Source organism: Chiloscyllium plagiosum, chromosome 5 (assembly GCF_004010195.1).
Source record: "Chiloscyllium plagiosum isolate BGI_BamShark_2017 chromosome 5, ASM401019v2, whole genome shotgun sequence".
NCBI lineage: Eukaryota > Metazoa > Chordata > Chondrichthyes > Orectolobiformes > Hemiscylliidae > Chiloscyllium > Chiloscyllium plagiosum.
Genome location: NC_057714.1, coordinates 62,978,326 through 62,999,973, shown reverse-complemented (window position 1 = coordinate 62,999,973; position 21,648 = coordinate 62,978,326). Strand labels below are relative to the sequence as shown.

The 21,648-nt window shown below is 40.2% G+C and overlaps 1 protein-coding gene across 1 annotated transcript in view; it reads left to right on the top strand.

The window, feature by feature from the left end:
- Positions 1–21,648, top strand: part of LOC122550257 (complex I assembly factor TIMMDC1, mitochondrial-like) — a 56,417-nt gene that overhangs the window by 20,006 nt on the left and 14,763 nt on the right. The window contains 2 exon segments of the mRNA XM_043691010.1: positions 9,597–9,901; positions 17,166–17,246. Coding sequence (XP_043546945.1) covers positions 9,597–9,901; positions 17,166–17,246 — 386 coding nt within the window.

The window sequence follows — 21,648 nt, the reverse complement described above, 5'->3', positions numbered from 1 at the left end:
GCTGTCCACTACACCTCCAATTTTGGTGTTATCTGCAAACTTACTAACTGTACCTCTTATGCTCACATCCAAATCATTTATGTAAATGACAAAAGGTAGAGGACCCAGCACCGATCCTTGTGGCACTCCACTGGTCACAGGCCTCCAGTCTGAAAAACAACCCTCCACCACCACCCTCTGTCTTCTCCCTTTGAGCCAGTTCTGTATCCAAATGGCTAGTTTTCCCTGTATTCCACGAGATCTAACCTTGCTAATCAGTCTCCTATAGGGAACGTTGTCGAATGCCTTACTGAAGTCTATATAGATCAAATCTACCGCTCTACCCTCATCAATCCTCTTTGTTCCTTCTTCAAAAAAACTCCATCAAATTTGTGAGACATAATTTCCCATGCACAAAGCCATGTTGACTATCCCTAATCAGTCCTTGTCTTTCCAAATACGTGCACATCATGTCCTTCAGGATTCCCTCCAACAACTTGTCCACCACCGATGTCAGGTTCGCTGGTCTACAGTTCCATGGCTTGTCCTTACCATTCTTCTTAAACAATGGCACCACGTTTGCCAACCTTCAATCTTCCGACACCTCACCTGCGACTATTGATGATACCAATATCTCAGCAAGAGGCCCAGCAATCACTTCTCTAGCTTCCCACAGAGTTCTCGGGTACACCTGATCAGGTCCTGGGGATTTATCCAACTTTATGCATTTCAAGACATCCAGCATGTCCTCCCCTGTAATACGGACATTTTGCAAAGTGTCACCATCTATTTCCCTACAGTCTATATCTTCCATATCCTTTTCCACAGTAAATACTGATGCAAAATACTCATTTATTATCTCCCCCATTTTCTGTGGCTCCACACAAAGGCCATCTTGCTGATCTTTGAGGGGCCCTATTCTCTCCCTAGTTACCCTTTTGTCCTTAATGTATTCGTAAACACCCTTTGGATTTTCCTTAATTCTATTTGCCAAAGCTATCTCATGTCCCCTTTTTGCCCTCCTGATTTCCCTCTTAAGTATACTCCTACTTTATACTTTTCGAAGGATTCACTCGATCTATCCTGTCTATACCTTACATATGCTTCCTTCTTTTTCTTAACCAAACCCTCAATTTCTTTAGACATCCAGCATTCCCTATACCTACCAGCCTTTCCTTTCACCCTGACAGGAATATACTTTCTCTGGATTCTTGTTATCTCATTTCTGAAGGCTTCCCATTTTCCAGCCGTCGCTTTACCTGCGAACATCTGCCCCCAATCAGCTTTCAAAAGTTCTTGCCTAATACTGTCAAAATTGGCCTTTCTCCAATTTAGAACTTCAACTTTTAGATCTGGTCTATCCTTTTCCATCATTATTTTAAATCTAAAAGAATTATGGTCGCTGGCCCCAAAGTGCTCCCCCACTGACACCTCAGTCAACTGCCCTGCCTTATTTCCCAAGAGTAGGTCATGTTTTGCACTTTCTCTAGTAGGTACATCCATATACTGAATCAGAAAATTTTCTTGTACATACTTAACAAATTCCTCTCCATCTAAACCCTTAACACAATGGCAGTCCCAGTTTGGAAAGTTAAAATCTCCTACCATAACCACCCTATTATTCTTACAGATAGCTGAGATCTCCTTACAAATTTGTTTCTCAATTTCCCTCTGACTATTAGGAGATCTATAATGCAATCCCAATAAAGGGATCATCCCGTTCTTATTTCTCAGTTCCAGCCAAACAACTTCCCTGGATGTGTTTCTGGGAATATCCTCCCTCAGCACAGCTGTAATGCTATCCTTATCAAAAATGCCACTCCCCGTCCTCTCTTGCCTCCCTTTCTATCTTTCCTGTAGCATTTGTATCCTGCAACATTAAACTGTCAGTCCTGCCCATCCCTGAGCCATGTTTCTGCAATTGCTATGATTTCCCAGTCCCATGTTCCTAACCATGCCCTGAGTTCATCTGCCTTCCCTGTTAGGCCCCTTGCATTGAAATAAATGCAGTTTAATTTATTAGTCCTACCTTGTCCCTGCCTGCCCTGACTGTTTGACTCGCTTCTGTTCTCAACTGTACCAGTCTCAGAATGACCTAATTCCTCACTATCTCCCTGGGTCCCACCTCCCTCACCTTATTAGTTTAAATCCTCCTGAGCAGCTTGAGCAAATATGCCTGCCAGTATATTAGTCCCCTTCCAATTTTGGTGCAATCCGTCCTTCTTCTACAGGTCACTTCTACCCCAAAAGAAATTCCAATGATCCAAAAATGGGAATCCTTCTTCCATACACCAGCTCCTCAGCCATGCATTCATCTGCTCTATCCTCCTATTCCTGCCCTCACTAGCTCGTAGCACCAGGAGTAATCCAGATATTATTACTCTTGAGGACCTCCTTTTTAAATTCCTGCCTAACTCTCTGTAATCTCCTTTCAGAATCTCAACCTTTTCCCTTCCTATGTCGTTGGTTCCAATGTATACAATGACCTCTTGCTGGCCTCTCTCCCCCATGAGAACACTCTGCACCCTCTCTGAGACATCCTTGATCCTGGCACCAGGGAAGCAACACATCATTCTGATCTTTCACTGCTGGCCACAGAAACATCTGTCTGTACCTCGGACTAGAGAATCCCCTAACACAATTGATCTCTTGGAACCCAACGTTCCCCTCATTGCATTAGAGCCAGTCTCAATACCAGAAACTTGGCTGTTTGTGCTATGTTCTCCTGAGAATTCATCACTCCCTACATTTTCCAAAATAGCATACCTGTTTGAAATGGGTATAGCCACAAAGGTCTCTTGCACTAACTGCCTACCTTCTTACCTTTCCTGGAGTTAACCCATCTATGTGACTGTATCTGAGACTTCCCCCTTTCCTATAACTGCCATCCATCACATATTGTTGCTGTTGGTAATTCCTCATTGCTTCTAACTGTCTCTCCAACTGATCCATTCGATCTGATAAGATTCGCAACCACCAGCATTTATGGCAGATATAATCAGCAGTAACCCTTAAACTCTGACAAGAAGCACATATCACTCTACTAAAGGCCATTTTTGCTCCTTTACAATCCAGAAAATAACACCGTCTTGTTCCTCTACAAACACTACCCCAGGCTAAATTAATAGTTATGGCTTATATTTTAAGTTTAATCAAGAGACATATCTCCAAAAACATATAATCAAGGAAGAACCCATTCTACTCACTACTGCAGACTTTGTGTAGGCCACAATTAAACAACAATTCACTTAGCTGATTTCACTGTTTGTTAATTTTCTCAGACACACTCCGATGTCCAGCGATTCATGAATTCAAACAGCAAAGGCAGTGTCAGTTTCTCTCTCTCTCTCTCCCTCTCTTGCACTGACCTCACCATGTGCTTCCTTTGTCTGTTTTTCTCCCTTTTAAAACTGCTGTTGTTTTGACTTTTTTTTTCCAAAGTTCCAAAACAATGCAACAGCATATAAAACAGTAATTGCTGCTCCTGGAATTCAAGGAAATCTCCTCCAGCACCTAAAATACCTCAAAGACAGAGCAGCTGTTACAGCCAGAAAATTTTCCTGTCCTCTAGTTTTGTCTCTTCTGCTTGTTATGTCCTCAAAGAATTCCAACAAACTTATCAGTTGTAATTTCCCATCAGGAAGCTGACTCTGCTTGATCATATTATTTATTTCTAAATCATCGGCTAATACAGTTTATAATAAACTCTAACATTTCCCCAATAACATATTATAACATATTATGCAAACTGGCCTATAGTTGCCTGTTTTTTGGGAGAAAGTGAGGACTTGCAGAAGCTGGAGATCAGATTCAAAAAGTGGGGTGCTGGAAAAGCACAGCAGGTCAGGCAGCATCTGAGGAGCAGGAGAATGAACATTTAAGGTGTAAGCCGTTCATCAGGAATGTGGTGGGGGGGAGGGGGCTGAGCAATAAATGGGGGATGGGGCTGGGGAAGGTAGCTGAGAAGGCGATAGGTAAATGCAGGTGGGGGATAATGTTGATATGTCAGAGCAGAGGGTGGAGCAGATAGGTGGGAAGGAAGATGGGCAGATGGGACAGTTCAAGAAGGTGGTGCCAAGTTGGAGAGTTGGATCTGGGATGAGGTTCCCTTAGCACTCCACTCATATTTATTTTTCAGCTGTTCCCCTCCCTCCCCCCACTTATTCCACCCCCCTCCCACCCCCGGCAAAACCACATTCCTGATGCAGGCCTTATGCCTAAAACGTCGATTTCCCCCGCTCCTTGAATGCTGCCTGACCGGCTGTGCTTTTCCAACCACACTCATCGACTCTGCTTTTGAGTAATGGTGTCACAGCAACAGTTTTGCAATCCTATGGGACTTTACCAGAATCTAAGGTTCTTTGCAGTGCTTGCATTATCTCTGTAGCTATTTCCTTTATTATTCTCGGACAGAATATTCTCCACCAGGTTAGGAAGCATTTAGCCCCATTAGTTTCTATAGCCCTTTTCATCTAGTGATGGATATTGTATTTATTTCCTTTACTCCTTTTGCTCCTTGATTATGTAGTGCTTTTGAAATGCTATTAATGTCCTCTGTCGTGAAGACGTATAAATTATTTATTCAACTTTTCTGCCATTTCCTCGTTCCTCATTATTATTTTCCCAGCCTCATTCTCTAAGAGGTCTACGTTCATTTTAGGTTCCCTCTTCCTTTTTATATCTTTAAGTAAGCTCTTATTGTCCATTTTTAATTATTTGCTAGTTTACCCTCAAAGTTTACTTTCTCCCCTTTTGTTATGTTCTGGTCATCATCTGTTGACTTTTAACCCTTTTTCAATCCTGTGGTTTAATACTAACCTTTACTACATGAATGTTTTTATTTTCTTTGAATTTGATATTATCCTTTAACCTTCTTGATTAACCATGGGTGGATTATTTCCTTTCTAAAACCATTCTTTCTCTCAGGAACATATCTTTGTTATCAGTCATGAACTATTCTCTTAAATGTGGACTAACCAGACCCTCAGCAGTACATTCCTGCTTTTATATTGTAGTCTAGGAGAAAGTGAGGACTGCAGATGCTGGAGATCAGAGCTGAAAATGTGTTGCTGGAAAAGCGCAGCAGATCAGGCACATCCAAGGAGCAGGAGAATCAACGTTTCGGGCGTGAGCCCTTTTTCAGGAATCCTACTGTAGTCCTCTGGAAATGAATGCTAACATTGCATTTGCCTTCCAAACTGCCAACTGAACCTGCATATTCAGTGATTTGGATATGAACATAGAAGGTATGATTGGTGAGTTTGTAGATGACACCAAAATTGGAGGTGTATTGGACAGTGAAGAAGATTACCTCAGAGTAAAGGGGATCTTGATCAGATAGACCAATGGGCTAAGGAGTGGCAAATGGAATCTAACTTAGATAACCGCAAGGTGCTGCATTTTGGAAAAGCAAATCAGAGCAGGACTTATACACTTAATGGTATGGTTCTAGAGAGTGTTATTGAACAAAGAGACCTTGGAGTGCAGGTTCACAGTTCCTTGAAAGTGGGGACACAGGTAGATAGGATAGTAAAGATGGCATTTGGTATGCTTTCCTTCATAGGTCAGAGCACTGAGTATAGGAGTTGGGAGGTCATGTTGTGGCTGTATAGAACATTGGTTAGGCCACATTTGGAACATTGCATGCAATTCTGTTCTCCTTCCTTTCGGAAGGATGTTGTGAATCTTGAAAGGGTTCAGATAAGATTTACAAGGCTGTTGCCAGGGTTTCAGGATTTGAGTTATAGGGAGAGGTTGAATGGGCTGGGGCTGTTTTCCCTGGAGTGTTGGAGGCTCAGGGTTGACCTTATAGAGGTCTATAAAATCATGGGGAGCATGGCTAGGATACATTGACAAAGTCTGTTCCCTGGGGTGGGGAGTCCAGAACTAGAGGGCATAGGTTTAGGGTGTGAGGGGAAAGTTATAAAAGAGACCTTAGGGGCACCTTTTTCACTCAGAGGGTGTTGTGTGTATGAAATGATCTGCCGAAGGAATTGGTCCAATTGCAGCATTTAAAAGGCATCTGGATGAGCATATGAATAGGAAGGATTTAGAGGGATATGGGCCAAGTGTTGGCAAATTGGACTGGATTACATTAGAATATCTGGTCAGCATGGACGAGTTGGACTGAAGGGTCTGTTTCCATGCTGTACATCTCTGTGACTCTATGACTCTATGTTAACCTTAAGAGAATCCTGAACTAGGACTCTTTAGTCCTTTTGTGCTTCAAATTTCTAAAACCTTTTACCATTTAGAAAACAGTCTATGTCTCTATTCTTCCTACCAAAGTGTTTAACATCATATCTTCCCACATTGTATTCCATCTGCCAGTTCTTACCACTCTCTTACCTGTCCAATCCATCTTCAGCCTACCTGCTTCCTCAACACTAGCTGCCCCTCCACCTTTCTTTGTGTCATTGCACACTTAGCAAAAATGCCCTTAGTTCCTTTGTCCAGATCATCGATGCATAATGCAAATACTTGCGGTATTTGACCACTGCAGAACTCCACTCGTAACCAATTGCCATCCTGAAAAAAAAACCTTTATTCCTGGTCACTGCTTTCTGTCAGTAAGCCAAACCTCTATCAATGACAATACCTTGCCCCTAACGCCATGGACTGTTGTCTTGTTTAGCAGATTCTATGCAGCACTTTGTCAAAGGCCTTCTGTAAATCAAATAGATCACATCCACTGGCTATCCTTTGTCTAACTTACTCATTATCTCCTCAAACATTCTAACAGATTTGTCAGGCATGACTTCTCCTTGAACAAGATTTCCACAGAGCTCATTTTTTAATGGACATCCAATCAATTCAAACTTGATACAGAAGTGGGTGGTACTGTATTATTCAGCAGAACTCCTTGGGTAAAAAGCAGAAAGTTTCAACCTACTATCACACCCAAAGATTAAAGAAGTGTTAGAAGTTTTGTTTTAGACATAAAGATCATCAGTCCACAGAACATTCGTACATCACCTAGCATCAGAAGACTTCATTTCCTGGTATCAAAAGATTTGAACATTCTTTGCATTAGTTTGTTGGATGATTATTTGGAGTGTTTGGACCTTATGAAGTTCAGAGATACTGATCGGCTTCTGAAGTAAATTTGTCTTTCTGTTGCCAGAACTTTTTCAGTTTTTTCCAAACCTCAGCTTTTAATACAACTGTGATAACTCTTTGCAGTTTGAGATATTCCTTTGATTGTAAAAAAAACTTCTGCAAGAAATGAATCATAAGTTATGTCTCTAATTAATTCAGATTACAAAGCACCATATTTACATGATTCAGACAACCTATAAAACTCATTGATGAGTTATCAAAAGCTATTAAGATATTAAAAGTATCCATATTTTCCTTAACTTATTTGTCTATTAATAACATGGTCTACTAATGATCTAACTGAATCAAGCAGTGCTGACTTATTCTGCTTGTGATTTGGTGTAAGCAAGTTCAGAACTCAACAACTAAAAAGTAATTGCTGGAAAAAAATTCAGCAGGTCAACTGCGTTCTGACAAAGGGTGACTGGACTCAAAACATTAACTCTGCTTTCTCTCTACAAATGTTGTGAGACCTGTTGAGTTTTCCAGCAATTTCTGTTTTTATTTCTGATTTCCATTATCTGCAGTTCTTTGATTTTTCTGTAATTTATTAATTGTTTCTTCCGTGCTGATCAACTTAATTCGCGGACTGAAGAATCTGTAATATTGAGTCTACTTGGAATTTTAATAACTTTATCTATGCCTTTGTTTAAATTAAATTGCTGACTTCAAATTCAGAAAACTGTTTAAAATTATATAAATTCTGCTGTATCATTAGCTTTTCTTCATTAAATTTGAACTATGGCTTAAATTCAATTGCTGTAAAGCTTGTCGGAGAATTTCCAGCTTGAAGACATCTTTTCTGAAATTATAATAAAAGCAAGATCAGAGGTTCTAATAAAGCTTTAAATTGTAACTGGCTGTTGTTTTCTACTATTCTGGAGTTTCTTACTTCACATCCTTTTTTTTTCTTGATGTTGTAATTTGTTCAGTAAACCTTTAAATTAATTTTGAAGCATTTGCGGCATTATCAACCTTCTACTAAATGAAATGTTATCTTCCCGATATAAGAACATTATGATGGTGATTTACACCATTATTTTGGCATGTTTCTTCCCTTTTCAGTAACATGGAAATTTTTTCGTTGTTTCTGCATCCTCCCCAAATGTTTTAAGACTTTTAGCCTCTCAAAATTGTGCCTAACATTTTTTAACATCTTTAAATAGTTCTGGTTCTATAATAACAACATATCTTTGTTTGAAAATTGCTTATTTTAATGACATTTTCTCTGTTCAACATATAGGTTCTAATCTTTCAAACAATGCTACTGGTTAAAAGCTTTTTTAATATAATAATCCAATTTATGAAGACATTTTCTGCAGCCTGCATCAACAATTTTTCACACTGAAAAGTACATTCCTTTTAATAGAGGTAACAGTTTTTGCCTTGCTTTAAAGCTTCCCAGCCCAGAACTGCACAATACTCAACTTTCTCTACAATCTAACATTGACTACTTCTTTCCAGTTTATGACTCCAGTTTATGACTTTGTATATTCATTGAGACTCTTCCTGTATGTTTTTTTCTGTGATACTGGCTGTTTTAAGCTTTAAAGAAGCTGCAACTTTTTCAGTCTACACTGAGTAACTTGCTGTCAGTGCTGATTGAATGTTGCTCTCTGTTTAAACTAGTTGTATTCTTAAAGAGGTAACTCACATTTTTTGTGCTAATTGTTTGTAATCTTAACCTTGTTTTCCGATCTTGAAGTAGTGCACCCATATTCTCACTTTCACTATTACTTAGGTAAATGAACAAACTATTATCTTCATCCTCCACAATATTCACTTTATTGCTGAACAATTTGGTCTACTTTATTTATTCTTTTAGTTTTAGGATGTTAATAGACATCATTACTAATTTGATTTCCATTATCTGCTGCCCCACTTCATATTTTACTTTTGCTTTTCTCTTCTTGACTACGCATTTTACATTCCTTCCAATTTGTGTTTACATTTGAGGTCCAATTTACTTACTGGTCCACAGAATTATATCCCTTGATATACTTACTTATTGCCTTATATTGAAATCTATATTCCATCCATCTCATATTTCAGAATTCTTCATTATTGATCCACTGTCCTAATTTGCTAACTTTGCTGCTCAGGGAGTTTGAACAGGTTTATAGAGTCTTAGAGTCATTACAGCACAGAAACAGACCCTTTGGTCCAACTTGTCCATGCTGCCGATATCCTAAACTGATTTAGTCCCATTTGCCAGCATTTGGCCCATATCACTCTAAAACTTTTCTATTAATGCACCCACCCAGATGCCTTTTAAATGTTGTAATTGTACCCACCCCCACCACCTCCTTTGGCAGTTCGTTCCATACACCCACATCCTTTGCATGAAAAAAATTGCCATCCAGGTCTCTTTTAAAGCTTGCCCCACTCACCTTAAACCTATGCCCTCTACTTTTGGACTCCACTATTCTGGGAAGAAGACCTTGTCTATTCGCCCTATCAATTCCCACTCATGATTTCTGTTATGAAGATGTGAGTGTACTGTACCTGTGTCATCATAGCTGCATATGTTGGGATGTTGTACGGTGGTATTCCTGCTGCAAGGCATGCTAAAATCCATTACATCGAGCAGAATCAAGCTGAGGTGTATAAGCATCGCTTGGAGGCTGTGAGGTCAGCACAAGATGCCGGAGTCCGGGGCTTTGTTCGTTATGGCTGGCGATGGAGCTGGAGAGTCGCTGTGTTTGTATTGATATTCAACACAGTTAGCATAGGTCTGACTGTGTATCATGATCAGAATCTTCTGAGGCATTACTCTGTAGCTGGAGTAAACACAGGAGAAGTATCCTGGACGAGCCCCAAAACCGTAATGACATGGGGTAAATGCTCCTGCTTAATGTAAAACAGCAACACAGAGAAGATTTATCCCATGCAGTCATCTGATAAAATTTGAGAGGCCAAGCACTATTTAAAGTAAAAATTAACAACTTTACTTCTTAAAGTATAACAGAATAATTAACTAACAACTATTTACAAGTCCTTCCTCTAACCTATCTTTTACTTGCAGAATTATATTTTATTTAGCTCAAAAACTGTATAAATCCATGTAAGATTCTGTAAATCCCTTTTTTAGAAATAGGATCAGTCTGAACATTGGGACACAGACAGACTTTAACCATACACCTTCAATGCATTATCTGAGCTGACATGGCACCTATTGTTAAAGTTTGCTTGAGAATGTAACTTTAAAAAAGTTCTAGGATTTACATATGAAAGAACTGAAACCAGCCTGGTCATTCTAAAAGATGAGAGACTTAACAAACAACCCAGGTTTTTTTCAATATATCATTTCAGTTGCATCACAGTACAAACATTTGCTGTAAATACTGTGCCTTATGATCTTATACTCCATAACCACCTGATGAAGGAGCAGCACTTTGAAAGCTAGTGCTTCCAAATAAACCCTTTGGACTATAACTTGGTGTTGCGTGATTTTTAACGTCATGTCTAGTGAATTTGAATGAATTTTTTTGGGATGTAACTGAATGTGTAGATGAGGATAGGTCAGTTGACATAGTTTATATGGATTTCAGGAAGATCTTTGACAAAATCTCACATGGAAAACTGATGAGAAAGTTGTCATGGGATCTAGGGTAACTTGCCAAGTTGGATCTAAAATTGGCTTAATGGAAGGACACAGACAATGGTGGTGGAAGGCTGTTTGTGTGACTAGAGGCTTGTGCCCACTGGCATCCCACAGTGCTCAGTGCTAGGTTTCATATTAGATTAGATTAGATTACAGTGTGGAAACAGACCCTTCGGCCCAACAAGTCCACACCGACCCGCCGAAGCGAAACCCACCCATACCCCTTACCTAACACTACGGGCAATTTAGCATGGCCAATTCACCTGACCCTGCACATCTTTGGACTGTGGGAGAAAACCGGAGCACCCGGAGGAAACCCACACAGACACGGGGAGAACGTGCAAACTCCACACAGTCAGTCGCCTGAGGCGGGAATTGAACCCGGGTCTCAGGCGCTGTGAGGCAGCAGTGCTAACCACTGTGCCACCGTGCCGCCCACAAATTGTTTGTCATTTATATAAGCACTGTAGATGAGCGTGTCGGGTGGGATGATAATTAAGTTTGCGGATGACACAATGATTGGCAAAGTGGTTGACAATAAGAAAGAAGAGCTGAAAATGTGTTGCTGGAAAAGCGCAGCAGGTCAGGCAGCATCCAAGGAACAGGAGAATCGACGTTTCGGGCATAAGCCCTTATTCAGGAATCTTCAGAAGGATTTATGCCCAAAACGTCGATTCTCCTGCTCCTTGGATATTGCCTGACCTGCTGCGCTTTTCCAGCAACACATTTTCAGCTCTGATCTCCAGCATCCGCAGTCCTCACTTTCTCCAATATGAAAGAAGATCTTAGATTACAGGAGGATACAAACAAATTAGTCTCTTCTTATCTCTCTGAACTTTGCCTTTTTCCCATTTAAGCATTCTCAAGAAACCTTAAGTAATCTTATTTACTTTCACACTGAATTTATTTGTCAATACTTTACAAGTTATTTTCTAACCCATGCATCAGTTATTTGTCCCAATTTATTTTCCAGCATTAAAACAAGCTATGCTTTCTTCCTTGTTAAATTAGAAACAATTTAATATGTGGGCTGAATCTTACTTTATTTGGCTAAGTGCAAAATTCATTAAGTTGCGTGAAATGAATCTCACTGAAGGCCAAGTGAGATTTCTTGCCAAACCTTATCAAAATGTTCATTAATTATCTATCATATCCCTATTTTGTCTCTCACATCTGATTTCCTTCCCATCTTACCACATGTGCTTCCCAGAACAAATTGCCACTCAACAGTTATTCCAAAATTCACCAGCATTCATTATGCCTCCGCCATCTTTAAAAACTTGGACACATGGAGTATTACTTCTCACCAAGACTCATACATTCATATAGAGTCATACAGCATGGAAACAGAGCCTTCGGTTCAACCGGTCCATGTCACACTAAATTAATCCACCTGCCTGCTCCTTGCTCATATCCCTCCAAACTTTCGTATTCATGTATCTTTCACTAATTCCTGTAACAGTTTCCCATTCACTCTCACTCACCAACCGTCGACACCACTCACCTGGCATGCCCTTTGGCTGCCCACTTACTCGCTTGAGACACTTCCCCACCTGCACCATCAGTAATAACTGTGCCACTTCTTTCATCTCCCATAATACCTGTCTTTCTCTCTCATTCCAGGAGAAAAAAAGCTCACAATAGGACAGAAAATGTCAAGAAGGATGATGTGCGGTCTATCATTCTGCTTCTCACCATTTATGAGGAGTACATTATAAATTTGAATGGCACAAGCAGCACTTGGATTGGTATTGGAAGCTGTCCTTGACTCACTGTGCCAGAGTCACTTGAGTGAAGGCTGTTCCCTCTTGACTTGATTGACAAATACAACAAGCTTCCTAGTTTTGTGTCTGAGCTAAAAGGCATGGCAAGACATTAGTAATATGAGACTGGTAGCTCCAGCTGAAGAAGCAATGTGCAAAAATGTAAAGCTGGCTAATACTAGACAGGGATGCTGTGAGCATACAGGTATGCTCAGTGGGTCTGAGCACTTTAACAGTGAGTGAAGACCCTGGAGAAACTGCCTTGTCAAGTCCATGAGATGGGGCATGTCCCTGAGCTGACAGGACTCTTGAAGCAGCATTGCAGTGCAGCCTAAGGTACAACTTTGAATGTAGAAACATTCTGTGCACGGATCGGAGATGAGTGCCATGTATGTTCTTATGGGCTGCAGCTAACAGGTGCCAAAGTATATGGACATAGGATGCCTCTAGCTCATATCCGTGGAGCATGCCCTGAAATGTCAGTGCCCAGTTACGAAGATGGAGATTGTTTGAAGCAAGTAGCAAGCTGAATCTGTCAGGAACCCACACTGATTTCCTTGTTGAGTTTTCCCAAGGACTTTGGGTGGGCGGGGAGGGGTGGGGGTGCAGGGGATTAAAAGCCTGGTTTATTGGACTCATTCAGTAAGTTTGGAACATGAACATTAATGAGGTGAGTTGGCCCAATAACAAGATGCTGAACAAGAGATGATCTCCATCAATTAGCAGCTTCATAATGCCTGGTATGAATCTTGCCACATTGCTTGTGAAAAGTGTAAAATATGGAGATAAGTTCACATTGCGATGGCCTCAATCTCATCTGATTCTGCCAAACATCTTGCCAAAGCTCACTTTGCTCAGATCCTCATAACATTCTGCACACTGAGGTAATTTGAAGGAATTCAAGATTGTCCAGTTTAGAGGTGGACCAACCTCCACTGTGGTTGCATAGACATTTGGTTAAATGCAAATTTTTTCTGATTTTTAATTTTCCTCATTTGTCAGTTATTAAAACAGGCATTATGTCCCTTTGCATCTGTCAATTCAGAGAAACATGTCTCTTAATTAATCCTTTGCCAAACTTGGCTTCTCTGTGTATAACAGGGAGTCAGTGAGGCAGGTGACCTGAAATTTAAGTCTTCCATCTGGGCTGTTGCTTATGGAGTTCCAAATGGTATTGGCTCTGATCGTGTAAAACAGACTTGTAGATAATTTCAGGTAATCTTTCAATGTTTTCTTTGGTTGGTGGGGGTGTACAGGGACATTATCTGTACCCCTTTGCTGATCTATAACTGATTTAAAAACATTTCCAACCCATCAAGTTTAGAAGTGCAGTCGGTTCTAACGTAACATGACAGTTCTGTTCTCGTGCGATCTCATGTTATAATAAAATTGCACAATAGCCACACCATTTAAACTAATGGAGCTGGAATTATGTTATAGCCAATACAGGTAAGGAAAGTTCACATTCCACAAATAATAGTCTAAATTCTTCAATCGTGTTAAAGCCAATTCACATTGAAAAAAATACGAGTTATAGCAGAACCAACTATAGTTTTAAATGTATTGCCAATTGTCTGCCTATCTGAGAATAATATCCCATTGAAACTCTCCCTCTATACTATTTAGTAGCCTGTAATTCATATTCCTAATTATACCATTTCCCTTCTGATTTCTGTCTTAATTCAACTACGTTGAATAGTTTTTATTTCGAGCATTCTGATCGTTAAGCCTGGCACCAGTGGGAGGGGAGATGTGAAAATGATAATAATAATGATCTAGAGATAAGAAAAAGAAGAGACAAGAGTAAAGATCTGATTACAAGAACATACATAAAAGTAACATTAACTATCTGGTAACATTCTATGAAGTATTGATACAAGACTTTTTTTTAAATGCTGGTGTAATGAACAATAAGATCCTATTAAGCTACTTGTATAACAAATGAGACATCACAACAAAATAGGAAGCAGGGAGCAGACTTTAAAGTGAGGATGAAACAAAATTAGACAATTCAATACTGCCACCTTTAATGTATTTGGCAGCATAGATATGTTAGTTCAAATAACATAATGGCAATAACCAGGTTGATTAACAGACAGATAGAAAAAGAATCCAACTGGACATAGATACAAGATGTAAAGGATTTATCATACTTAAGCTATGCTGAAGATGACTGAATAGCAGAAGGAATTAGAGGACAAGTGAAAAGGCAATATATTAGTCTCTGAAATGAAAGAAAGATCATAATCATGTAGAATTTCAACTTCCCCAAATAATTTAATAAGAGAAAGAGTGAAAAGGAAAAGGGAGAGGAAGTTTTAAAACATACAAAGTTTGCAAGACACGCCGACTTAAACTGTAAGAATCCAACAAGGGAGTATGTTTGCCGAACTACAAAATAATAAATGAATGGACCGGATAAGATAATTGAACCTGAGAAAACTAAAAAATAACCAAACTACAGGTAATATTTAGACAAATGATTGATAGAGCTTGGAAGTATTTTGCAATAACTATCTAAAACTGAAACATCATGTATAGAGTTCGGTAAAAAATTGAGTCTGAAGATAAAAACATATTCAAAGTATATCATGAATAAGAGGATTAATAAAGGAAATATGATGATTTTAGCAATGAGGTAAAATGGTGAATAAATGAGTAAAGAGGAAATATGAAATGAAAATATCAAATAATATAAAAGTAAGTATTAAAGTTTTCTCTGGTATATAATGAAATACAAAATTAAGAAAGGGATAAGGTCATTGATGGTTGGGCAAAATAAATTCATATGAAATGCTATTGAAGCCTTTTCTTCTTCTCCAAGGCTATCTCTCAGTTCCAAGAATGACTTGCTTCCTCTCTGTTTTGATCAATTAAAAAACAACTCTTATTTTCAATGTATGATCTGTCAATTCTGTGCCTGAGAGACAGAGATGCTTGAATTATTGGGTAGATGGTTCATTTGGAGTTTTGGGTGCTCCCTTCAATGCCTCAAATTTGCCTCTGCATTAATGATGGGTGTTTATCAAGGTGTTTGGTGCCTTTATCCATTTTCATTTGTCACACCTGGATCACCAACGAATCAACAGACATGTTTGACCTCTTCAGGCTTTGAGGTCATCTCTAAAGTATTTCCACTGTCTGGTAACACAGAATAGAAACTTTGCCATTTTTCCTTTGAAGAGGCTAACAAAAACAAACTTACAGTGACTGAAGCAGTTGAATTTGCATAGTAAGATAGAGGAAAGGAGTTACTAAACAAAATGCTGAGTCAGGAACAATACCTTATCAAAATTAACACAAGAAAAATGGTATCATTAAGGAAAACAATGGCACAACTATACACAATAAACTAAGTGAACTCAGTGATTTCCATTTCAGGGCTTTAAGGAATTGGTGAGGCCATCACAAATATCCTAAGTATAAACTTCGAAAGTGATCTCAATCTAGCACTATCCCTTCAGTTTGGAAAATTATACATATTATTTTGTTATTCAAAAGAGATAAGAGGGGAAAACCATGAATTGTAAACCAACTACCTAACATCTAGTGAACATCTGTGACTAAACACCTTAAAAATGTCCAGTTAGTCAAAGGAAACCAACATGGATTTGTTTTGAGTAGATCATGCCTGACAAATCTACTTGAATATTTAGAAAAATTGTCCAATTGGGCTGCACGGTGGCTCAGTGGTTAACACTGCTGTCTCGCAGCACCAGGGTCCCAGGTTCAATTCCAGCCTCGGGTGACTGTCTGAGTGGAGTTTGCACATTCTTCCCGTGTCTGCGTGGGTTTCCTCCGGTTGCACTGGTTTCCTCCCACAGTCCAAAGATGTGCAGGTCAGGGGAATTGGCCATGCTAAATTGCCCGTAGTGTTAGGTGCATTAGTCAGAGGGAAATGGGTCTGGGTGGGTTACTCTTCGGAGGGTTGGTGTGGACTAGTTGGGCTGAATGGCCTGTTTTCACACTGTTGGGAATCTAATCTAAAAAAATGTAATTTATATGAACTTCTTGAAATCATGTGATAAAATACCTCGGAATAAACTGTTAGCTAAAATTGAAGGCTGTAGAAAAGGGGAGTTGATGTACCAATGGTATTATCAACAGAGACCCAGGTAATGCTGTGGGTCCCGGGTTCGAATCCCACCATGGCAGATGGTGGAATTTGAATTCAATAAAAATCTGGGATTAAGAGTCTAATGATGACCATGATTCAATTGTCAATTGTTGGGAAAAACTCAAATAGTTCACCAAAGGAAACTGCCATCCTTACCTGGTCTGGCCTACTTTGTGACTCCAGACCCACAGCAATGTTGGTGACTCTTAATTGTCCTCTGGTCAATTAGGGATGGGCAATAAAAAGTGACACGCTCATCTGTGAATGAATAATAAAAAAAAATTAAAGGCAAATAATTGACTTAGTTAAGAAATTAACTGAGCATTAGGAGACAGAGGGCTTGGTATAATGTATTTCCCATACACATCCTCACACTTTACCCCCACAATCTAAAAATATTGTCAGGACCCTCCCCTAAAAACCTTGGGCTTCACAGCTATTTTACCCTTGCAGTGGCATGAATAGGCTCAATACAGGATGTAACTCCCAGATCCAAATCCCTGCCTAATTTGCCTAATCAATCCAGTTGTCTGGCAACTTTGTAGACTTGGCAGTGCCAGGTTTGAGTGATGGCCACAGCTGAGACTGCAGCCGGGTCTCAAAGAAGAGGAGGTGATGGAAGCGCAACAAGTTGTATCAATTGTATCAGTGGAGCTTGGGGCTGTCAGACGCCAGCAATGGGATGGTGAGGAAGATGGGAGGTTGTGTTTGACTGGCCACTAAGGGTGGATTAAAAATGGGAATGTATGACCGAGGGTTTTGGGTGTGACTCCATTGGACACAGGGAAACAGTAAAAGGAGACCTGGGTCTTACCCCACAACCATGGATTAAACACTGGTCGAGGCAGGATGTGGCACTTAAATGACAATAAATTGGTCACTTAAGGACCTCAGTAGGATTAAGAACAAATAAGCAAAGCCTCCATTAGCCTAAGTAAAATGGAAAACAGGCTGGGGCAACAGGCCATTGACTGCATTTTACAAACCACTCTTCACCCCACTCCACTTTCAACATGCCAGGAGAAGATTGCAAAGTCCAGTCCAGAGACGAGGACTAATGTATAGGTTCTTTAATTGGTCGAATAAATCCTGCAACGGTCTGTGAAGCTTAACCATTCATCATACTTATTAATGATTTAGATGATGTGATAGTAAGCCACAGATTCAGATTTGCTCATGACATTTTGTCATTTATATAAATGATTTTGATATGAATATAGGAGATATGGTTATTAAGTTTGAAGATGACACCAAACTTGATGGTATAGTAAACATTGAAGAAGATTATCCAGAGTACAATGTGACCTTGATCAGATGGACAATGGACTAAGGAGTTGCAGATGGAGTTCAGTTTAGATAAATGTGAGGTGTTGCATTTTAGTCAGGCAAATTAGGGCAGGACCTACACACTTAATGAAAGTGAGGACTGCAGATGCTGGAGATCAGAGTCGAGAGTGTGGTTCTGAAAAAGCACAGCAGGTCAGGCAGCATCTGAGGAGCAGGAGAGTTGACATTTCAGGCATTAGCCCTTCATCAGGAATGTGGGGTGGGGGCGCGGGCAAAGGGGGCTGGGAGATAAATAGAAGGGTGGGGTTAGGGTGAGGTAGCTGGGAAGGCGATAGGTTGATATAGGTGGAGGGATCTGAGACACACACACCAAAAAATCCCACTGCCTTGTGACCAACCACTTCAATTCCCCCTCCCACTCCATCAAGGACATGCAAGTCCTAGGCCTCTTCCACCCCCAAATCCAAGCCACCTGATGCTTGAGGAAGAATACCTCATTTTCTGCCTTGGGATCCCTTCAATCACATGGCATCAACATCTCCCCTCTCCCCACCTCATCTAGGTCCAACCCTCTAACATGGCACCATCCTCTTGAACTGTCCAACCTGCCCATCTTCCTTCCCACCTATCCGCTCCACCCTCCCTCCAACATGTCACTATCAACCCCCACCTGCATCTATCTATTGCCTTCCCAGCCCCCTCTCCCAGCCCCCACCCCACATTCCTGTTGAAGGGCTTATGCCCGAAACATCGGCTCTCCTGCTCCTCGGATTCTGTCTGACCTCCTGTGATTTTCCAGCGCCACACTTTTCAACTTATATACTTAATGGTAGGGCTCTGGGGAGTGTTGCTGAAGAAAGAGAACTAGGGGTACAGGTACATAGTTCCATAGTAGAGTCGCAGATAGACAGGATGGTGAAAAAGGTGTTTGGCACGCTTGCATTCATTGGTCAGTGCATTGAGTAAAGGAGTTGGGATGTCATGTTGCACCTCTACAGGACAAAGGTAATGCCACCTTTGGAATACTGCATTTAAATCTGATCTCCCTGCTTTAGGAAAGATGCTGTTAAACTTGGAAGTGTTCAGAAAAGAGTGACAAGGATGTTGCCAGGGTTGGAGGATTTGAGCTGTAGGGAGAGGCTGAATAGGCTGGGGCTGTTTTTCCTGGAGCGTTGGAGGCTGAGGGGTGACCTTATACAGATTTATAAAATCATGAGGGGCATGGATAGGGTGAATAGTCTTTTTCCAGCGGTAGAGGACTCCAAAACTAGAGGGCATAAGGTGAGAGGGGAAAGAGTTAAAAGGGAACTGAGGAGCAACATTTTCAAGCAAGTGTGGTGTACGTATGGAATGAATGCAAGAGGAAGTGGTGGAGGCTGAAACAACTACAACATTTAAAAGGCATCTGGATGGGTACATGAATAGAAAGGGTTTAGAAGGATATAGGCCAAATGCTGGCAAATGGGACTTGATCAGTTGAGAATATCTGGTTGCATGGATGAGTTGTACCGAAGGGCCTGTTTCGGTGCTGTAGAACTCTATGACTTAATGACACAATGACACACTGTGAACAGTGTTGGTGAAAGTATAAAATTGCAGAGCATATTTGATAGATTGAGCAAATGGAAAGACTTAAATCTATTTTCAGCATAGGCAAATATGAGATTGTCCACTTTGCATCTAAAAAGAATAGAACAAGGTGTTTACTAAATAATGAAAACTAGAAACAGCGAATAGATTTGAGAGTTCTGGTATATAGATCATTAGGATCTCACAATTGGTTATAGAAGATTATTAGAAATGTTAATAAATTGGCAGCCTGTATACTTTAAGGACTAGAATCCAGTCAGGGAATAGTCATACCAGTTATGCAATGGCCTTGTTAGAAGACCACATCTGAAGCACTGTGTATAGTTAGGCATCTTTTCTAAAGAAGGATATATGAGCCTTGGAAGGAGTGCAGAACAGTTTTACCAGAAGGATACCTGGATTTCCAAAGTTAATTTACAAAGAGAGATTACAGAGACTAGGGTGATTTTTCCGAGAATAGAGAAAGCTAAGGCTGATTTGGGGTAGGCTAGCTCACTTTGCAAGATAGCCAACATGTGGCTTAGGTTAGTGTCAACTGTACAGCATTTGATCCCCATTCCACGTGATGCAGACTCAGGGCTGCAGAAAGTTCAGTAACATGCAAATAGTTGAGAATGCTACCTGGAGAATATAGCGATTTTATTGCACAGTAAAAGGAATATATAAGGAAGATAGAGAGTAAATACCTCTGCTGGATAAAGAGCTTAGAACCAGCAAGCCCAGTCCAAAATTGGAGCTATGCCTTTCAGGAGTGAAATTAGGAAACACTGTTATGCACAAAAGGTTGGAGAAATTTGGTACTGTCTTCTGCAAAAGAACAATTGAAATTTTTCAAGGATATTAAGGTATATGGGGCAATGGTGAATGGAAAGAGATAGTTTGCAAATCAACTATTATCTTACTGAACACAGAACAAACTCAAAGAACCAAATGATCTACTCCTGTTCCTAAGGGCTGAACTTTATCAGAAATTGGCTGTGTCAATGCCAGGATGTGTTCTGTGAACCTTACAAGATTTCTCATGCTATCTTTTGAAACTTACCTCTCTTGTTATGCACCATGTCTTTATGGCGCCAGCTTGTCCATACCTTTCTTCTTGCCACAGGAAAAAAAATATTCGTCACTACCAGGAACTCCTGGAATTTCTGACACCAGGGCCATTTTTAAAGCACCACATCAGTCAGATGCTACTGTTCACCCTGCGTGTCGTGAAAGGGGAACCAAAAACAATGATCTTCAGTACATATATGCAGTGTGGCTGGCATTCCATTGTAAATACAAGCGCACATTTGAAAATCTATTGTCACTTAAGAACCAAGCTACATAATTTACCTACCATCCCATCTTAAGACTTTTTTTTAAGATGTTACTCTTCCCCTATGGCCAGTGTAGCTAAACATCTCAATGTTCAGTGTGGGATGATTACATATGGGAAAATCTTCAAATGATTCAAAACATTTACTTTTATTCAGCGACGGCCAGAGTGACTACAAACAAATAGAAGTTGCATTTACCTTTGGGAACAGACAGGGACTGCCTTTCTTTTGATCAACAACAAATTTATAGTCAATGAGTGATCATTGCACCTTGCTCATATCTACTAGAACCACATGTCAATTGAAGTCTGTTGACTTTGTGCAAGAGCATCACCTTCACATGTAAGGCCTTTCTCTTATAATGTATCAAGAGGTTATTACCTTATTATACCTTTAGAGTTTGTATTGGAATGTGTAGTTTCTCATCATATTTGGTAAATGTTCCAATTTCACATTTGTATCAAGGTACCCAAGAGAGCAATGCACAGATGAAAAATGTGATTTTTTTAAAATTGCATTTTCTGACTTGAACTGTATTGTAATGTACTTATAAGTAATTCATAATCTCAATATATATTTTTACAAAGAAGAAATGTGGTGTTTACCGTAATACTGCACTGCAGTGTGGTGTGCAATAAATGAGGAGAAAGTGAGGTCTGCAGATGCTGGAGATCAGAGCTGAAAATGTGTTGCTGGAGAAGCGCAGCAGGTCAGGCAGCATCCAGGGAACAGGAGAATCGACGTTTCGGGCATAAGCCCTTCTTCAGGAATGAGGAAAGTTTGTCCAGCAGGCTAAGATAAAAGGTAGGGAGGAGGGACTTGGGGGAGGGCTGTCGGAAATGTGATAGGTGGAAAGAGGTCAAGGTGAGGGTGATAGGTCAGACGGGGGTGGGG